This window comes from Calliopsis andreniformis, chromosome 2 (assembly GCF_051401765.1).
Source record: "Calliopsis andreniformis isolate RMS-2024a chromosome 2, iyCalAndr_principal, whole genome shotgun sequence".
Classification (NCBI taxonomy): domain Eukaryota; kingdom Metazoa; phylum Arthropoda; class Insecta; order Hymenoptera; family Andrenidae; genus Calliopsis; species Calliopsis andreniformis.
The window spans coordinates 16,863,358-16,885,218 of NC_135063.1; the positions used below are offsets into that span (position 1 = coordinate 16,863,358).

General features: G+C 43.6%; 1 protein-coding gene across 5 annotated transcripts in view; it reads left to right on the forward strand.

The window, feature by feature from the left end:
• The window catches only part of Shaker (potassium voltage-gated channel protein Shaker), a 79,270-nt gene that overhangs the window by 30,728 nt on the left and 26,681 nt on the right, over nucleotides 1-21,861 (forward strand). Inside the window, exon 1 of one of the 5 annotated variants that reach the window (XM_076392436.1) lies at nucleotides 6,474-6,656. The exons of the other annotated variants lie outside the window; for them this stretch is intronic. Coding sequence (XP_076248551.1) covers nucleotides 6,631-6,656 — 26 coding nt within the window. The 5' untranslated portion in view covers nucleotides 6,474-6,630. Of the gene's footprint in view, nucleotides 1-6,473; nucleotides 6,657-21,861 lie in introns of those variants that run through there. 5 annotated transcript variants of the gene reach the window in all.

A 21,861-nucleotide genomic window follows, 5' to 3' on the forward strand; every position in this document is an offset into this window, starting at 1 on the left:
GTGGAAGTAGCTTTTTTCAGTCCGATAATTACTTTGATTAGAAGTAGTTCTTGACCTCGGTAACTATGCGATACACGAACAATTTTACGTGAGAGTGGCATCGTTACGCAGTTGTAGTTAGAGAAAAGGGTATGATTTAAGTGCGCAACAATATCCGTGGAGTAATTGCATACTTTCGATGCTTTGCGGTAGAATTCGTTTTCCTTCTCTCTGAACGATCAAATATTTCATTCATTTTTAATCCGTTAATAGTACAAAAGTGTAGAAAATATTTAGTTATAAAATAGGTTTTACTCAAGAGTAGCACATGAGGTTGACGTTACCCGTTTCTTAAGAACCTCGTCGAAAGCTTCGATGCGCTGGTAAAGCAGAAACCAGCATACGGTACAAAAGCTCTCTGAAATTCAACCTGGAAAGTGACGGAAAGCTTGGGCGCCCTCAGCTTTCTACCGTTTCACGAGCTTTCCATTAGGTGGCGCTTTGGGTAATATTCACATTTACCCTTGGTAATGGTGTTGTTACGAGAAAGAACGCAAACCAACTCTGTAGTTCCTTCATCGATTCGAGACGTTTAATTGTTCAATCTTTCATTAGTCACAAGGAAAGAAAAGTTTCATTTGTTTTCGAAGAAATAGAAAAGATACGAGACGAAGTGTCGACAATGGCGTTATAACATTGTGAAATATCTTAGAAGACTGAAGAAGAAAAAGAAGAAGGAACACCTACTTATCTCTTCCTCGAGGATAATCTATGTAACTATATCTATTTTGGTAAAAATTGGATCTCTTGATACGATGGATGTGCGTGCAAATCGGTGGATCAAGTAATATGATATTAGAGGCATTTGCGTTGGGTATTAGGAGCGCGTTCACCGTGCACCTCACGCATTGCATCTGTAGGCAGTAGGGGACTAGAAATTATCGCTTATCTATCGATCAGGATAATCCAAACGATTTCCTACCCTGTCGATTAGTCCAGTATCGATCGCCAGCAGCTGAACTAGATGAGAGGAAAGCTGTTAGTACTAAACCACGTCATCGAACGGCTATGTCATGTGCGCGTTGGATTCTGATTACCGATACAGTACTGAATTAGGTCTGGGTCAGTGCAGATAAAAGATTTTCACGTGTCCTAGATTCATACTCGTTACTCTTTCGGTGCGGAACTCTTATCATCAATATTGGGTGGTATCTCGACGCACGGCTGTGGCCGCCGCGCCGCGCCGCGCCGTTTATGAAAGAAGTTCGGTAAATACGAGGCTTTTTCCAAGAGTGTGTACCGATCCCTTAAATCTGGCTGTTTCACCCACGATTCGACAGGCTTCACGTTTCATCGATAATGCGATTCTCTACCTTCGAATCAATCGAATCATTTTCAAACGTCAACTGTAAAGCTTCTACCTACGATTCGTTCGGACTGCGATTACGAGGACTCTTCTAAACTTCTAAGAGTTGCTGGCGCTCACGATTCTAATAAATATATCCTTCAAACTTTCTCTCGAGTTTGGAAGCTAAAGATTGTCTGGGATTCGGTTTAATAGCTGTTGGCAAGCTTACGAGCGTCGCGGCGACCCGGTGAAAGCGATGTCATTGGAATGGCCACGTTCGATCCTCAACTAAATTCATACAAACGAAACGAGCAACAGGGTAATTGTACTAATGCTCAAAGAACTCTGCTCTGACAACGCGTCGATAGTTCGATTATTTCGGGAGTTAGTAGATTTTTTCTTGCTAAATGTATGAGGGACTCGAAGAGGCTTATTTCGATAACGTCTCATCGCTCCTTCCATTCATCCCCTGTCTCTAACATTGTTCGCGACTGTCTCCGACCTCTCTGCATCCTCGATTCCTATGTGTTTACTCTCTCCCCCCTTGTTCTGTTCCGCAATCACAATAGGCTTACCAGTTGATCGAAGAGCGAGTCAGGTAGGAGAAGGAAGGCATCGTAGCGATATAAATCGCGGCAGGATAAACGCTTCCACCGAAAGGAAGGTGTACGAGGATAATACTCGAATCGAATCTAGTCTGTGGTAGCTAGATATCGACTTCGGAACACCACGCACGAGCAGCACGGCGGAGGTCGCGATGGCGGGGATGGATGAGAGTGGAGCGGTGGTGGATTCCAGGCTGTATGTCGTTCATACATCCTCGGAAGGTGCGCGAGCGCACAAATCCTTTCCGATGCATATAAACGTTCTTTAAGCCCGTTTTCAGCATGGTCAAGTCGAATGAACGAGCACTAGGTAACGGGAATCGAGCGTGGTTTCACTAGCGAACGCGTTAGTCGTCCAACCAAAACCCCACCCTTGCTGACCAAACCCTGACCAAACCCTGACCAAACCGTCGAGCAAGCACCTTCGGATAAGCAGAATCGAATGCTACGAATCGAGTAGGTCAGGCAAAGGGACCAGGGAGGGAGAGAGAGGGTGAGTATAAGACTAAGAAGGGGTTCGGCGTGTGGTCGCACGCGCGAGAGAAAAGGGTAGGGAAGCAGGGTCGCGTCGGGAGCAGGAAGGGTTGGTTTTGCAGCAACGGTAGCGCCACTGTGCAACGCCGTGGCGGTTCCATGCAGCGAACCTGGCACCTCCACTTTCCTTTAACGCCCTATTCCGGCGGATTCTCTGTCCGTCCAAAACACTTCGCCACTTGACGCGAGTCGCCTCGCTGCGGCCTTTCGATTCCATCTTTTCCCTTGTACGCGCTACCATTCATCCACCCTTCTTCTTCGTCTCGTCTACCTGTTCGGTTGCTCGCTCTTCTTCCTCTACCTCTTCCCTTCGTATCCCTTGCCTTTTACCCTCTCCCATATCTACTAGCACTCCCTACTCTCGCCGACTACCTCCCTCCCTTTCATTCCCCTTTCGTTCCCCTTGCAACCCCCTTGCAACCCCCTTTACCCCTTCTCCGTGCGTCGCGTCGTCCTTTTCTGGCGTCCAGGAGAGTCCCGCAACACGCACGTCCGGCTCGACGATTCAGAAACTCACGAAACGCGGGGAAACGTGGTCGTACGAGGTGAACTAGCTTTTACCGGTTCTTTGTGATCGAATTAGCAACCATCGCTTGTGATCCCGAGACGCGACGGTGTGCTGCTGCTCGTGGTGTTCGAACCGTTTCCCCCTCTTCCCGATTCTCGCTTCTCGCTTTTCGATTTCACGTCACGGCATCGCGCGCTCACGTTTCTTTTCTCCATGTTCGCCTTTTGTTCACCGACCCCTTTCAATTTTCAACGACGCGTCGCCGAGCCGCGGCGCCACGTCGAGCAGCCTCCTCGTTGCTATTCTTTATCTGGTCACGACCTGTCGAATTCGTGTGGCCTCTGTGACCCGTGACTTCCACGATTTTCATCATTCTGTCGGGTTCGCGCGCCAAAGTGGACCCGTCTACCGTTCGCGCAGATATCGAGGAGACCACCCGTGCGTTCGGTGGATTCGCGATTACGATCGTGAGCGTTAATCGAACGAGAAGAGATGAGGGAAAATGAAGAAGAGTGAATGTGCGGGAGGTGGTGGAGGAGGGAAGGGAAAGGACGGGAAGGGGCGGGAGGGGAGGGAAACTGACGGGATCTTAACGAGAAAAACGTGGCTTTACGGGCGCTAATCGAATCGACCGACCGCGTGGCAGTGGTGTTTCAGTGGATGTGCCAAATGTTTTTGTCCCCGTTTGGTCAGCCTCTCTCCTCTATCCTGATCGATGCATTCGCGTTGCCTATTATTTTTTCTTTCGAGCAAAAGCGACCTGTGGAGCATAGGTAAAAACGTTCGCAAATGGTTCGCAAATGGTTCGCAAATGGTTCGCAAATCGTTCGCAAATCGTTCGAACTAAGGAAGGGGCGAGCGTGGCTTACACGAGGTGAACTCGCGTCCCGACCGCAATCGAATGAAAGGATCGGCGACTCGCAGCTCCCTCCCTTATTCGTGCCATCCTTCCTTCTCTGCGTTCCCCCTAGTTTGTTACCAGTCATCGTCCTTGACAAGTCCGCTCCGAGATGACTGAGTTCGAAATTGGTGCGTCACGTCCTTGTTTTAGGTGGACTCGTCTAACGCGACGAAACGAGTGTAACGGTTCGATATCAGCTGAAACACTTTCTCCGAGTCCCTCCCTCTCGCGGCTAATTGAAAGGTGCCGCTTCGTTACCGCGAATACCGCGTTACCATCGTGTCACGATTTCTCGCGAATGATGAAAACTGGAAATTCGCTGGAAATTCGAATCGTTGGCCCATCGAGCGAGTCGAGTTCCGAGCGCACACGACACGCGGCCTCGGAACTATCCGTTCGGCGAATGCGCTCGAGAGCTAAGTAGTCGAACGATCAGCTGACGGGGGACAGTGATTCCGAGGCTCGATACCGTTCTCGAGCAGCGAACGAATCGAGTGGTGGCATGGGTCATGAACGAACCCCATCGACCAATCAATGAGAAAGACTGTCGGCGTCGTCGGTGGACACTCGGATCGTGTGGACTCGTCTGGCACGCGAGCGTGTCGACATCAACCCTCTCGCGCCACGTTGCTGCCGTTCTTGCTGGTTCACCGTGTCGTATTATCGAACACCGCGAGCATTGCGAGCATTGCGAGCATTGCGAGCACCGCTCGGTCGTTACTGACACTTTGTGCTTTTTGTGAAACAGTGCGCGCGCGGTACATCGTACATGTTACCGCACTAGTGGCCGAAGATTATTCGTAAGTGGTACACACACGTAACCTTCACACATACCACCGGCTGTCCTAGGACGTGCGCGGGACACACGGGGTTCGTGGTAGTAAACGCAACATGCGGGAAGGTACAATAGTGCGGGCCGCCACGGCGATCTGCTGGGCCATCGCCAGTTAGCCGCTGTACTTTTTTCTTCTCTCTCTATCTACTTTGCGCTGCAGCGCGCGATCGCGCGCACTCTCTTTCTCTCGCTCTTTTACACCCTCTCTTCCACCCTCTCTTCCCCCACACCCCCTCTCTCTTTATCTATCTATCTGCCTATTTCTCTCTGGTTTTTTTACAGACACACGTGCACGCACATCATTTTGACACACACATATTTTCTATACAGCGGTGCCCGTCCGTACATATGTTTCTATACGTACATAATTACAGGATCTACTACATTCACTGGGCTCGTTCCGCGTCAAGTCGACCTATTCCTTTGCGAATGCAACGAATACTTTATTGCGCTGTCTTTAAACATTCATTTTTTCTTCACTCTTTTTTTCCTTTCATTAATGATTTTTTTATCTTCTAGCAGTCTCTCCTTTTTAGGCGATCGAACGTTGCATTCTTTCAAGGATGTGTGTTTCTTCCATTCTTTGTGTTACTTTAACAATTCATTTAGATACATATTTTTGACAGATATTTTAGCGTAACGCTTGTCAATAATCATACAGTGGTTTGAGTAACGCTGCGTTACCAGTTACAATATTTATAAACGCACAGCTTTTAACACGATAGTTTTTATTCAAATTCCAATTTCTTTACCTTTTTTCGATTTTACTCTATTTGCTGCCGATATTTCTTCTAAAATGTTTTCCTGCTATCCAACGATTCTATTTCCGTTTTGTGGCATTACGAATGGAGCCTCTGCCTCTGCCTCTGCCTCTGCTGTTCGAACCATATCGCTTGAATGTTCTATTGTTCCAACTACCGACTGTGTCTTTCAATATCAACGCCTTTCGTGAAAGCTTTTCCTTTTTGGTTAGTTCTAATACACATATACTCTCTAACGCGAAATCTATTACACTAGAAGAGTGTAGCCGAGTGTTACTGCGCTTTAGATTATTAGCTTTAATAACAGAGGTTCTATTCGTATTCCCGCACAGATAGTTTTCGTCGAACGATTCTCTCACGTTTTTTCTTGGCCTCCAAGCGACTGCCCTTTCAGGATAAATGGCGAAACTTTTCGGGAGTATATATTTGTTTTCGTGAATGGTCGATCTCGTTCACGGAAGAAGTTTGCTGGCAAAATTCCTCCCCGAGAACGAGCGAGACCCTTGAGAGCCACGGATATTCAAGGTTGATCTGTCACGGAACGACCAACACGTCTAATCCATCGCACACACGTAATTATTATTCCATGTAGTTTCTTCCACTTTTCCGTTCCGTTCCTTTCCGTTTTCGATTTTTCACTTGCTCTCTCTCTCTCTCTCTCTCTCTCTCTCTCTCTCTCTCTCTCTCTCCCCCCCCCCCCCATTTCTACCCCTTACATACTTTCCCGGCCTCTGAGTCTCTTTATTCTCTTCTGTCCCTCCTCCCACCACCCACTTTACATTAGATCGTATCTTTAGCAAGTATCTTTAGAACTTTTCTTCTAATTATCTTTCTATCTTTTTCTTTCTTTCCACCCTGCTTAAAATATATCATCAATTCGTCGATTGACGGAGACCATCGCGTTTCAACTATCTACTTACACTCTTTCAAATTGGGATTTTGAAATAAGCAGGCGGTGATGGTAGGTTCTCCGTGGAATTCGTAAAGGAATCGAGGAAATATTTTAAGCAGGTTAAGCCTTTCTGTTTCTTCGTTCGTCTGTCTGTCTCTAGTTATCACTCTATAGCTATGTTCTGTCACCGCATGCGAAACTAGAGGACTCACCGCTCCGGACTGCCCCCTCTGCGAAAAAGCGACAAAGAGGCCGCCTCCATGCAACATGCAGATGATCCTGGTTGCTGGCGGGTGAGTCCATCACATAGTCTCCCAAAACGTGAGCGCACTGTCTGGACACACTTGTTCTTTCTGCGTGCCTTTCCTTAATCTGTGCAACTGTCTGTTTATGTCGTCTATCGCCAGTACTCTAATCGACACTTGCCGATTCACCTCGAAACCCTCTGATTCCGGCAGCCTCGCCTGTGTATACTCTTCTTCTTTCTCTCTCTCCCTTCTTCCCTCTCTTTCTCTGTTTCTACCTCTGTTCCTGAGTTTATCTGAGTTCATTTCTCTATGTTTCTCGATGTATGCTATATTTTTCTTGCAACAAAGTAGCTGGAAAATTTGTAAGTACGCCAAATACGTTGATAAATCAATTAACATTGAACAAAAATATATACGATTAATTGACTTTTTTCAAATTCAGAATATACGTATTTGTTCGATTCTCGTTTGTTGGTGACAGTTGCCACGATATTGTAGGCAAAGTTGCACGAGAAGAAGGAGGGTAAATAGGGAAGGTTTATCAAGTGAGAAGTTTTGCATGACCGTAATTTTTGATTCGAAATCGATGTCCACTGGCTGAAAGCAGTTCATCGTCAGGGGATTACGTAATGCCTCGAGCATACGTACGTGTTTTGCCCTGGAAATAACGTTGTACAGCGTCCTCTATCGTTCGCGATTCCTCGCGAAAAGGACTAATCCGCATTCGCGCCTGTCCCTCATTTTACCCCTTCTCCGACACGTTTAACGTCGCTTAACATTTGGGGAAATCGTTTTTTACGAATCTGTATTTTGGATCCTTATAAGTACTTTTCTGTGAATGAAAATAATTTGACTTTTTAGAGCATAAGTAGTTGGCATTAGGTTTTCGAGGCCACTCGAAGGTTTCTTATAATATATTCGACTTCGTAAGACGAAGCTTTACAAATATTTGGTATTTGGCGGGCATTTTTGCGATAACTATATCTCCTGTCGTAGGTTGACAGCGGTGGTGTATGTATCTAATCATACGGTGGTTGTTAAATCGTCCAGAAAAAAGTCAACAGCTGCCAAGTTTCGATTATACGCTCAAATACAACTTGTTTTTCTTTAGGCGTCATTGTCCATCGGTGAACCCTGTTCTCTGGTTATCGTTTGCTTCTCATCAGAACGAGCGATAGTACGTTTACATATACATAATCTTCAATTCTTAGGAAAACTGTTTTTCGTTTTTATGTCGTTATCTTCTAATTAGAAAATCGAGCATTTGCACTATGTTTAGAAGAATTCATACAGTCGATCATAATTTTCTGCCCTGTGCTTTCGGTCCGTACGAGAGGAGCTGTCTAACGTAATGGATCAAATATTTTAGCCGATTTTGGTAGGTAGAAAGTAGCCTATAAGGCGTGTAATTCACGGTGGTAATTCAGAGGCAAAACTCGCGTTAGCATGGCAGGATCGCGTGACAAACGCGTCTAATGGGAATTCATAGGATTATCTGTGGATATGGTGAACAGCTTAGTACACTCATCCGGCATACCACGAATTAGAGTAGAATTAGGGGTGGGTTGTGTATCGTGACGCAGATCGTGACGCGGATCGGTTCGGAGCAGAGCGGAGGAAACGGAAGAGGGAGCGAGTCTCCGCTGTTCATCAGCCTTATTTGTCGTTTCTTCTTTCGACCGCATGAAAAGCCTGCCACTGATCTTTGTGTTCGAGGCGTATTTTTCTCGAGGCGCATCTCTCGTCGTTTTATTTGCCTCTCTCCAATTACTCTATCGTGATACTACTTCAACTTTTCTCATCAACAAATCTATTGAAATAACAATTATAGAATTTGTTAGATAACTTAAAAAAGTTATTCGAGATAATAATTTTGATACATGTTCAATTTTACGTGGCGATTAGCTGAAATAGCAAAATGGCTGCTGTTCTCACGCTTATCGCGAGAAGAATTTTTTGATTACAAGACGAAAAGAAGGTTCGTTCGTTCGTAGACTACTGGGAAAGATCGTACGATACATCGATCGCAGCGTTCGCGACTGCGTCCGTCTTACAAATGAAAGTATCGATAGAGGAAAATTCGCTGTGGCTTATATTTACATGAAACACCTGCGGGTTTCACTTTCGATCGCATCTGCTTAGCAGTGCTAAGGGTGTAAGATAATAGTCACTGAAAAAGAATCTAGTATGCAGTATAAAAATGTTGGGCTTGAAATGTCCTTAGCTCATTCATTGGAAAGGCGTAAGCGTATTGCGAAGAAAAAGGAGAAAAGCTGAGAATTCCTGAGGTTGTATAGGAGCAAAGCTTAAGACGAAAGATGGAGGGGCGGGAAAAGGGCGTTTTTTGACGCATCGATCGTATGCATCCGCTTTCGCCTGCCATTCGCCTTCTTTTCGCTTTCTTTCCGTCTTCCTTCCGTCTTCCTTCCGCCTTCTTTTCGCCTCCTTTACGCTTTGGTTCCGCATGTCTAGATGGTTGCGCGCGCGTTGCAGCTGCGTTTTCACGTTGGTTGCATACGCTCCAATTTCCATCCAGCAATTTCTTTCTACAATACGCTTCAACTGGCTCGCAAACACTGCCAACTTCTATGTTCTTGCTTTTTTCTTCAAGCATTCTAGTGAACTATTTTCGAGGAAAATTCCGATATATGTGTACATATAGGTACCTGAGTTTACGCTCGTACTTGTCATACGCGTTTAGTATCGCTAATTCGAATGTCTTTCCTAAAAAGAGTTTTTCCATTTCGCTTTAGGACTGGCGGAGACGACTTTTTTCCCTGCTCAAGCATTCAATGGTTGCTTTTGTTTCTGCATGGAGCTGACACAATTGCCGCCTCTTGGTAATACACTTTTTTGCGTGTGCCATGTCGTTGTGTGTGCTGATATGTGATGTTAGAAAGTTTTCTGTCACAATTGACTATTTTGTCAGGCACTCTATACAAATTTCAACACGGATTTATACGCTTTGGTCTACTTACTGCTCTTCAGGTGAGACGCTTTATTGATTCTTCAAATATATCGTTGCATCGGTTCAAACTGACTGCTACGTTAAACTAAGCCATTGATTATTGTGGCTGGGAAACATAGGATAACGTACTTCTGATGTGTAAAGCGATACCCTTTGACCGAAACCTGTAATATTGCCAAGTCAGTATCTGTCTAAATGCTACAGTGTCTATCTTCCCTATATTCTTAAACTCTTCTATTCTTTTCGTTGACAATATTTTTTCACCAAGTGTGCGAATTTCGCAGAAAAGATTACGGATTCAGTGAAGAATTTAGCAATACAGACCCCCATCCTATCATTTCTTTCGACGAATATCTCTGAAAAGTGTCTCTTATAAGTCCTGTTAGCTTCAGGATAACTTACAGTAATACAATTGACCTTGTACGATTCGTTGCGGTCATCATGAGCAGTATTTCAGCATGAACAATATCAATATGCAATAGAATATGTCTGTACGTTTGACGAATTGGAGCGTTTAAAGCGACATCAGGTTAGTAGTTGGAAACTGATTCGTGAATCATGAATCGTGGCTACTTTTATTTCGACGAGTTTCATTACAGTCGGTCATAGGAAGTTATAATTATCCTTAAAACTCCCGAACAGGCCATGCATTATTACGATAATTGGAATTACTCCGCGGCAGGAGTGAACGAAACGAGTTTGCGCGCGCGTTTCCCGTTGGAACTTTTAACAAGTGACCATTCAGAATTGCTCGATTGCTCGACCGCGTTTCCGTCGCTATGACGATATGAAAATAATTACGGAAAATGTGAATCTCGAAAATTTTCTAATAATAAGATTGTAGCTTTTTTTTGTTTATTCCAATATAGTATATCCGTGTATGCTTCGAGCTATACGAAAGCAACCTCTAATCAGTTCTAAATCTACATAGCGATAGATCGCGATGGTTAAAGTAAATACAAGAATAACTTGAAGCCGGAAACGTGAAAAACGAATAGACTTACATAAGGAGGGATCAATCTCTTGCGAACAGATTCATGATTATGCAACATGCTTGCGTAACATATCGTCTACGTCCTCTCGCAGTACCATGCAAATTGATTACCAGAGTTTTTCTTCCAGCAAAAAGAATTACATTTCGATAGATCACTGACGCGCGTGTTTTCTTAATAATTGGATTTTTTTCAGTAGTAATTACTTTAGAACCGTTGGAGTAAACAGACGATAAGATCAATCGAAAGGAATGAAAGGACAAAGGTAATCGGATAAACGCTCTCCGGATAAACAACCCACAAAGTACATGCAATGGTTTACGAGAGTTGTACGGAACCGGAGGCCTCAGCCGGACAGTCGTTTCGAGAGAACTGTTCAGGGACGACAATATGATCTTAAAAGTCGTCGCCTATCCATCGTCTTTGGAAAGTTAAACAATGTTTCAGCTACCCGCTTAAGATACCGCGAAATAGTCGCCTCAGTTTCTCTCCGTTCTGCCAAGAGCACATCGAAATCTGTGTCAATGCGTTATTTCCTGTCGTTAACGAAAACCTGACCGATAAATCGTTCCTTTAACGCACCGCGAGAATGCATGCGATAAGTTTCGCTTAAATGTCTAACTGTTCTTAAACTACAGAGACATCATTTCTGTCAAGGCGAAGTCCTGTGACAGTCAGGTCAAATTAATTACTCGCTAGGCTACGAAAAATATTTTTCTTGCTATTAGGACTTCGCAGTGTAGAACTATCTCTCATAGAACGAGCAGTCGGAATAAGCGACGTCAACCGTACATCAAGTAGGTATGTCAAAAATATATCGACGGCCATTTCTCAGAGATTGACAGACTGAAATTTATCCATCGTTGAATTGAACGAAAATATTCCACTTGTACAGAGTGTTCGGTAGTAAGTGTCAGAAGTGTTAACGACTGATTGAACGTATCCTAGCTGTTAAATGTTCAACTATTAAAAGATCGTCTAAAATGCGACTGGCCAAAGACTTATTCTACTACTGGCAGCGCTGCTAGGTACTTAAGTCAGCTTAGGCGCAGTGGCGGCAGGATCCTACTCACTCGTAATTCGTAAATGGAATCTACTTATTACTAACCTATTTCGTCAGTAGTACGTGTCCTCGTATCAGATGCATTTAAGGTGGCCTTTTGATACTTTAAGAACTGGAATACGAAGCCTCGAATGCAATTTCGAAAGTTTTCTTTTTCATGTTATTTTGGTACGCGTTCTACGATCATCATCTACACTTTCCGACACCTGTTGTTGAACAACCTGTATTTCAGTAAGATTATAGGATTGTACGAGTTGAAAAGCGAGTTTTTCGAATCGTGAAAAATAAGCAAATCGTCTAGGTAGCACGGTTGATTTGTCGGGTTGTAGTGTCCTCGATAGTTCGGAAGCCCGGAAAAATCTGTTGCGAGGGAATCGTGGAGGCGCCGTTGATCGTTTTGCGAGAGCTCCACTATCATTGAAGCTCTGGAGCCAAGTACAGTTCCAGGAGACGAAGAATGACGGGTACGTTCGCGAACACTCCTTCGGTCAAGACAGAATATAGGTCAGCGGAAAGTCCGATCGATAGGCGATTCAACGGGTGCACGATGCGTGGTAACTGCATTATCGACGATCACGATCAAGCGAGACTCGAACTTGCGCCACGCCGCGCGCCGCGCGCCGCGCGCCGCGCCACCGCGCCGGTTCATGTACAGTCCTATTCTACTTACGGCCTGACCTCCTCAGAATAACGATAACTAAAGACTATTCGACGTGGATAATGGTACGTGATATTGCTTCCCATTGCAATTAATCGTCGATTTCAGATATATATTTTCCACATATCTGCCTCTTCGAACGAAGAGTGCAATTTCAATTGCTCCGGGGGTTCTATCGTACCTTTTTAAATCATTTTTTAGGGTTGTCGAGCGATCAAAGTATCGACGAAAATAAGAGAAGAAAAAAATGGGGCAAGAGGGTTGTTAGCATGTTGCTGCGAACGAAGAGAAGATAATTCCGCTTATGTAGATTAACTTTGTTCCTTTAACGCGCGTCAAGTACGACGATGAGGGCGAAGAGTGTTGTTCGGTGGTGCAGCGGGTAGTGAGCATCGGTGCGGTTGATTGTGTTCCGTGCAGGAGCGCGGAAATAATATTGAGTCGATGGAATTGGCTGGGGTAGCTCGAAGAGGTTTCGAGCGGAAAAGAGCGGAGCGGAGCGGAGCGGAGCGGAGCGGAACGAGCAGAAAGTCTGCAAGGCTACTCTGGATGGGTGGGCTAACGTGTCCGCGCGGTGTTGATATCTAAACGAACGTAACTGCTCTCGAAAGATGGCAAACCACGCGGTAACGCGGTTGTTCATTCGTCTCTGTTAATTCCCAGTCGCAGTAACGTGTTCTAATAACGTCTTCCGATAGCTTGTCAAACTGCCGACTAATGATACTTCGAATTCGTTATACGCGTGCTTTGTGCTGTCACTTGGCGAGCGCCAATACTGAGCCGATATAACGTGAGATATGATAACCGTGCCTGTATCGTCGTTGTCTCGTCGCATCGATACCTCGGACCTCGTATTCAAAGTCCCGACCTTCAACGAATCGATTGTAATCGTAGTTGTCGAATTAAGGAACATTCCTTTTGGAAAACTAACTAGCTAATTAATCTAGTCTTGAAATGGTTCAGCGTGTTTAATTATTATATTTCTCCTAAAAAAGAAAATGAAACAAGCGTCATACTAGTTTACTCTCGGCTATCCGCTTCTAATCTAAAATATATGTATGTCGAGTGAAAGTTGTTGCGAACCCGCTCTCTCCTCGTTTGCTGTATTTCGCAACCCGTTTGCTGTATTTCTGTGTCGCGCCCTATCATAAATATTCGAAAACGTCCCTCGTCGTTGCGATTTACTCTGTATAAAGTTCTCGAGAGGCTTCTACCCTAACAGAGGGAGCCTCGGTTGAGAACTTTCTGTTTCACGGTCAGCCGAGTTTATTCTCCTACTTGCTGAAATGATGCTCCGTTGGTTTTGAGATCGAGCCCAAACGCTTGGATATACTTTCGCTCGAAACAACTATGTCGTCCAAGCAATGTGTGCGAATGTCAACCATATGATTGAAGCTCAGATTTTGATCGAACGAATCGTTCCGATGCGACGTACCTATTTGTTGATCCATCTTCCGGGTGTTAAAAACTTTCTTTCTTTTCAGCAATTTGTTCAATCTTCGTAACGTTAACGTTAGTTCCGCTGAAAGGGAAGGAAGCGGTGAATAATCTGAAAATATCGAATGAAATACTTACGGAAGCAACGGTCAATTTAAAACACGGATACTCGTTTAAATTTGCGTGTAAAGAGAGGTCGCGGATGATCGTTCTTTTCACACTAACACAAATACCTCGAGCTACGCTTTGATATCGTGACAATGTATGTCGCATACTCTTTAGAGAGAACAATTGATCCTGAGAACAATCGCCAGTATGCCAGAAGTGAGGTCGCTTTCCTCAATTCCGTAAGAAATTTTCACGAGGTCCTATTGTTCCGTTATTCTCTCGATTAATGCAACTCGCAGATCGACGTTTGACACACCAAGAAAGAAATGAAATCGATAGAACCGTGATTAGCTATCGAATCGATGGAAAATAAAATGACAACTTTCTTCCTTGTGCATCGAGTTCAAAAATATCTTATGAAATATTTATTCTCTGTGCCGTTGATTAATATCTATTGGACGTATTGCATGCCCTTAATAATTCGTCCTTCTCGCATGAAGCATTTTCTTCGAACAGCAGAGTCTTTTGGGTTAACCTTGACATTTACATTATCCCCATTTTCTAAATTCAAATAAAAGACGTAACCTTCTTTCAAATTATTGCTCAGCATCTTATGCTCGTATAATCGATGCAACTACCGCGTTTCTATTTGTTGCTGTAAGGTACGTCCACCTACTCGTTTCGAAAACTCGATGTCACGTATCTTCCCCGTTTCTGCGCTCTATTTTTTATTTTTCAAAATTCAATATCTCTACATAAAATTATTATCGTTTCATTGAAATAAGACGGGGAACAAAATTGTATGATTCGAAAGTTAGCTACTTTGTAGCTCAGCTTTAGTCACCAAACCGACTGGTAAAGTTCCATGGATTGAAAAATAGTGTCAAGGTCGGTGCAACCATCCTTTCCAACTTGATTTTATAGCTTTTTCTCCCGTGCAGAAGCAACCCGTTTTCTCTATCTTATTTTGCACCGACATTAATCGACCACGTATGAAATCGGTAAGATCGGTGAAATTTTTGAATTTCTTGCTAAACACCGACAATAGTTGGAGAATTGGTCTATTTAGTAAAGTCACGGTACGTTGTATGTATGTACGTGTTTGGAATGACAAGCAATCTCCTAATTGGGTTTGCGGGGTGCGAATCGGACGCGCGAGGGATGGGATTCATTGGCGGCGGAAACTGGCATATCTCGCGTCCCGCGAGTAATGTGGGAGTAACATTTACGCCCCATTTTCAACGGAATCGCTCCTCGAAGGAACAATCGTTAGCGATGTGGCCGTGTAGCGATGGGACATGCACGAGAACGAGAAGGAGAATGGTGGCTCAGTTTGGGGGCGGACCTCGGTGCAGGATGATATATCCGCAGCAGCGGACGAAACCAGCGAACGGCAGTCGCGTACACGCGGTACATCCATGGTAGACGATACCGTGTCGCGTCGTTCGTCCCTCAACCTTCAATTTCTTCACCTTTCCGTTCACCGATACTTTTTTGCGCGTCGCGTCGCGTGACCGTGAACAATTCCTGGTTAAACCCAGTGTCGTTCGATTGTCAACTTGGTGACAGTGATGGGTGAATAATTAGTGAACATGTTTCTTCCTACGGGGCAAACACTTCGTCCGGCAAATGTTTCACGATTATCGACAATTTATTGTCTCGAGAGTTATCTGTGACTTCGACTTTGACACATGTCAAACATATGGTAACTGCACATTTAAGATAGACAAATATATATTGGCCCTGATTTTAGGTATGATAGCCGATTTAGACTAAAAATTATTTTTAACGACCAGTATCGATTGATAAGAACGCGTCGATGATCATCCGGGTGAATATTCTTTAATTTTCCAGTTGAACGAAATAGTCGTTGACGACTGCCACTTGCTCCTCGAGATCTCACCAGCTAGTTTCGAGTATCTTCTTAAATATTCGTGGCGCGTATCAAAGTATAGGTACGTATTGTTAAAAGAAAAACGGGTAACATTCGATAGTCGCTGGTTAAGCAAAAGATTTCGCCTTACTATTGTCTAATTTATCTCAATAAGAGACAGAACAACGTTGACTCTTCCGTTATTTCAATTAGCTTTCCTCCGCTAATCATCGATACTCTATCGTTTGATCAAAACCGCTAACGAGTACAGGATGCATTCGGCACAAGGCACAAGGCACAAGAGAATAGTCTTTTAATGAATCGATAAGCATCATTAGGGCCCAGCATCGAAGCTGGCCGTGATTCCCGCAGTTGAAACTTAATTGCATCCTCTAGGGCGATAGGGTGCAACCAAGATACGTGGTCTCGCATTAATCTTCGACCTTTCTGCAGCGAATTAGAGAACGTGCAGCGACATAGATTATCCGCAAATCTCTACTGTTAGAAACTGTTTTTAGAAGCCCTACTTCTTTCATCTTTAACACGAGAACAACTATCGATCATAAAATATTTTTATTGATAATTATTTCAACTCGCGTAGATTAACAGAGTTTAGTCTACATATGTATAATTTATCATTTTCTTGGCTATCGGACCAACTTCAACATCCTGATTCATCTGTTAGTACCAAATCATAGAACTCATCACGCACTTATAGAAGTATGCGATGGAAAATAATTACGTACAACATACGTTTTATGACGAAATAGTTGAAAAGCATTAATATGCATGGAACATCTTACAATAGACTCCACGATGCGTGTACCCTTGATCACTTCTATATGGTAGCTGCACCGTAAGCACACAAATTTATAGACTCGCATTGTCTTTGGTAGTAGGATGCCTAGAGACAAACTTGTGCTTTTCGACACTAAACAAACAAAATTTCTAATTCTAAATCATCCCACTATTTTGGAAAGTGTCATCGAATTTGATATCAGTGCTGCATATCCTTTAGTTGAAGTAACGATAAACGAAGGACGAAGGGAAGTACTCTGTGACAATTCGAAAAGACTGTACGAATACGAGCAATCTTTGACAATCTTTTTCTTCAAGTTCTTTAATTTCTGGAAAATTGAGGGGGCTGTAGCAGAGTTCTTCGTTCTCTATGCAATTACTTGGACGAGCGCGTGAAACCGTGACGGCAATTACTGACCGACATTTGTTACGCGTCATGTCGAGCTTTTTTAAGCTAGCGTGCACGATTGGGAAGTTAATTGAGGCCTTGAGAAGAAAAAGAATTACACGTACCTACCGGTTAATTTTATTTTTCCTTCGCGTTCAGTATGGATTTGCCGGTATTCAGGCTATTCAGGTAGACATCTCGTAGCCTGTATTTTTTCGAAAAGCTTTTTCTTTCAAACATATGTATATAAATAGGTATCAAATCCTCCTCGATCGAGCATCCTAAGAACGTGTTAACTTTCTTTACTCGAAATAACTGGGATATTCGAATATTTTTGGTTCGAATGTTCCGTATTTGCGAAGATTGAGGGCCGAAGAAAAGCAATCTGTGGGATAGCTCGAACATCCCACCATTATGGATTTAGAATTTTCTGTGGTCGCGAGGTTGGCTGGTAGGCGGAGTCAAGCGAAGGGAGCACGTGGCGCGCGTAGAACGTTACCTCGACAAGTCTTCGTGTCGCAGTCACCTTTCGACCCGTCAACAGTAGACTTCTTTCAGCCCGCTCGTAACAAGTGTATCGCGAGCATCGCTAGCATCGCTAGCATCGCTAGCATCGCTCGGTAAAAGTGAATCGTCCTTATTATCCATTCTGACAATAAAGTGAATATTTCATTTTCTTCCAACTTGTGATCGCATCTATTTAAGTGCACCCGAAAAAATCCAGGGTGATTTACTTCGAAAAGTGCATACCTATGTGTGTGTGTGTGCTCGTGCCTGCGACTATCACCGTGCTTGTGTTTGTGCGTACGTTGTGAAAATGATGAAACAGTACTCCTTGTTATTCAAATGTAAAAAAGATGGTAACTCGTTTCGATCCGTGCTTTGAAACGCATTAAGAAAGAAGAAACGTGAATGTAGCTCCGATGCATTGGAACTTTCTGAATCGTTACAGTTCTGACAACCCTTTTTATTGTCTGAACGATGGTTGCGTTTCTCGTAGACAAGCTGAATCGCGAGCGTAATAGATATTTTTCTTGCCTACCTACTCGACGCAATTAAGCACGTTCGAACGAGCACGTATCAAACGGAGAGCAAAAGAAAATGCGGAAGAGTCGGTGTTCCGAATCGTTGAGATTGATTTAGAAGCGGTCCGTAGAAATGATTAGTTTTCGAGTGCAGTGTAAGTACCTATGTATTCGAGTAGAGTTGACTGATTGCAAGAATTTCTCTATTTCGTTCGTAATATTATCTACATAGACAAGATAGCTAGTGGAGCAGCTGGTAGTCCTGTTTAAACGAAACGAAGTAATATCGTGTTCAAAGACAGCGAGCATAGGGCTTGCAAGCCGATCAGAGGTTCGAAGGGGTTTCTCGATCGTGGTTGTCGTTGGTCTCTGTGGTTATTTTCGAAGAGGGACAAGGCCGCTTATGGAGCGGTACGCTCGGTTCCTGCGGCTAAGAACGAAACGAGAGGACGGTCGATCGAGAAGCCGGGTTGGAACTGTTGAAAGTAGGGACGGTCGACGGATTTGCGAGATGACACTGGACAAGGAACCAGCCTGTTCCTAGCCTCAGCGAGGTATTATGAACCAGCTGGTGAAACGATCGAGTTCCCTGTTGCCTGTGGAGATTGAGGTATGGCCGCGGTAGCCGGCATCTATGGCTTCTCAGAGGAACGACACACCAGATATTCCGAGCATCGGCAGCATCCGTGAGTTTCACGTGAAAGACAACCTGAATCGATATCATCATCCCTCATCCTCTACTCCTCGCGATCCTACAGTATTTTTCCTTCAACATTTTTCTTGCCTGCGCTGCAGTTACCTTCATCCGCAGACCTTCTTCTACGGAGTTTTTCAGAGAAAACTGATTTTCTAAACATCCACAGATCGTAAGATAATTTCAGACCGTACTCTAAACTTGAAAACTCTTAAACCAAATGCGAAAAGGAACATTTCCTATCGTCTATTGTTAAAAAGCTGCTTCACTGCGCTCGAACTGTTCCGGTTATCTTCCTCTGAAAGACTCCGTAAAGAAACCGAGAAAGGAAAAGGTTTTTATTTTCAAAATCCTCCGTCTAGGGTTTCTCCATTTTTTCACTCGCTTTTTCATCCTTTTCTCGGATTGCGGTTCGTACACGCTCGAACGCGTGTTACATTGCATGCTATACTTTAATCAATTTTACTTTACAATCTATCGTCCATCATAGTTGAAACAGGAAGGAGGGTAAAGTAATAATGATGGGACTAGAGAAATCGCTGGCAAGTAGGGATACAGAATGACGAGAAAAGAGTTGGTTGAATGAAGTACTAGATGCGCGGTACGTAAGCACGATACAACTTTCAACATTTTCAAGTCGACTTCTCTTTGCGAAGGTTGCCAAGAAGTTCGCAATTCAATAATGCAGGTATAGGTGTAGGTATAGTTGACTGTAACGAACACGTGCGTCGCGTTGCTTTGAACATATTACCAATCATTTTCTCCCTGCAACGGGGTTCTGTGCTTGCATTTCCTCTTATATTCTGATCTCAGAACTATTTTCTTTACCTTACATCTTACAGTCAGCTAGATACATTACACTGTACTACGTTCATGATTCACCTGTTCAAAATAGTTAAGAAAGAAATGAAGGCGCTCCACAAGTTCCTCGATTCGTACATATAGGTATGTAGGTAAATGTAAATGTATAGTATATCCTAAGCTATAGTTGAACGCATGTGAAGTGAAGGAGGGCGGGTAGACGATGAAAGTAGGGATATAAAATTTTGTTGTGCGCGTTCAGCTTCCTTCTATGTCAATACCGTCGGTAACACACTTGGTGCACGTGTGTAGTTGAAAGGATGGCTCGTGAAGGGGGTTGAGACGCTTCACGGTGGTGGGTTAATTGATTTCCAATAGCCAGCTGACCGGCCTTCGGACCCAACGAAGAAGGAAACCGTGCATCCGTTACCCGCGTCCTCGCACAATGAACCATCGACACGCTAACTGCGAAACACACTGTACATTAAACCGGAATAGACAATTCATGAGTCTGTATCGCATCGCATCGCATCGCATCGCATCGCATCGCATCGCAACGCAACGCAGTCACGCCGCGGCTGTTGCGTTATGCACCGAGTTAATTGGATTTACCATGCGCGTTCCCCCTTTTGTTTACGAGCATTCTCCGCGTGATCCTTCATGTATTCTCTCTCTCTCGATATACCTTTTATTCTTTCCGTTGTAGTGAACGAGCTTGGTAGTCGCGTGAAAAGGTGCCGATCGATCTAAGAATTGAATAGTGGGAAATAGAATGAAATATAGGAGTTAAGAAGCAATAATATCGCGTATATTTACAACGCTTGTCGAGGGCAAGCGTTTCGAGGCGTCGTCAAAGCGGCATCTCTGATTTCATCCTAGCAACGTGCCATGAGATCAACCTTACCGACTGTCTCGATATTCTCTTTCAAAATACCAGTACATATTACGAAATCCTTTTTTATTAAATGCAGTTGCATTTTTAAGATCACTATACAAACGAATTCAAATTTTCGCCAAATATAAAACGATTTTTAAGAATATATTTAATTTATATTATATTTGTCAGTTTGTTGACGAATAATAGTTTACAAAACCGAAGTACCTATTGTTCTCTTTGTAAATGGTCAATTGAAAAGCAAAGTGACAGTTATTTGCTAACTAGTTGGAGACTGGAATGAAATCGCGAGTTTTCTTGTATTGGGTACAAGACTGAAGCCACCGTTCGTACACACACAGAGGGCGTAAAAAAATCAATTGCAAAGTCGGTTTTACGAAGTCGGTATTGCAGATCATGTAACACAAAAGCCCATAAAATGATAAGTCTATCCTACATAAAATGATAAGTCTGTCCGGATTTAAGCAAAACTTCTGACTTGATAACCAATTTTTTTAAAGGTTACCTATTATATACTTGGAAAGATCTACAGATGTATTCCGAATACATTAATCGATAAATAAAAAATGAAAAAAAAGCATTTGCATTGCGAAGATTATTCGGTAGGTTGTGTTGACGTGCGAGCAGAATGAGCATCGATTGATTGCAGAGGCGAATTGCGATTCGCGATTCCGTGTGTGTGTGTGTGTGTGTGCGTGCGCGCGCGAGAGCGACGTTTCCGCAGCTTTTCTCACGAGCTTTCCGGCCTTCCTGTCGCTTCGCAACGAATACGCATCACATATGAATGCGTGCGTCGTTAAGCTAACGAGACTATGCGCGTTTCGACAAAAATAGAAACACAGGGAAAAACTCGGCAGAAACGCTCGGCTAATGATACTTATCGTCCCTCATAAGTATCTGACTCCTTCAATATCTATTTAATAACTTGAAGAAGATTAGAATTGACGAGAACAAAGCATTTTGCATTTAAAAGCAAAAGAACCAAGGTGAAAAACTGTTATCGTAGTGCAGAATGGCACCTAATGTTAACATCGAATGATTGAAAAGCATTTAAGGCAACGTGATGTACTTTGCCTGTATAGTTTTACCGCGAGCGTGACTTATTACGAAGGCAGGAGACTATAGATCGCTGACATTTTTATAGGATCAAGTTTGTTCGCGGTTTCGACATTTTATTAGATAACCTTCCAAGTTTCTGTTTAACCTACTTGCATGGTAACGTGGAACGCGATATTAACGCGACAGTGCAGTTAAAAGTGTGCTAAGTCTGGTCAATCTTCTCACTGGCAGGGAAATTCGAGGAAATGCGAATTTCGATTGGCATCGTTTCAAATCGAACAGACCATTCTTGTCCTCGTAACTTAGAACTTAGAATTCGTAACTTAGAATTGCTAGCTGTCAAATTTCAGATGCTGCTTTGACAAGTGGCTATGTCGATATATAGAAAAAGTGAAATATTGTAGTCTTTTCGGTAAAATAATTTGGAATGGGAGTACACTGAAAAGGGAGTACAGAAAAGGGAGGGAGTACACGTAATTATTCGACTTTGT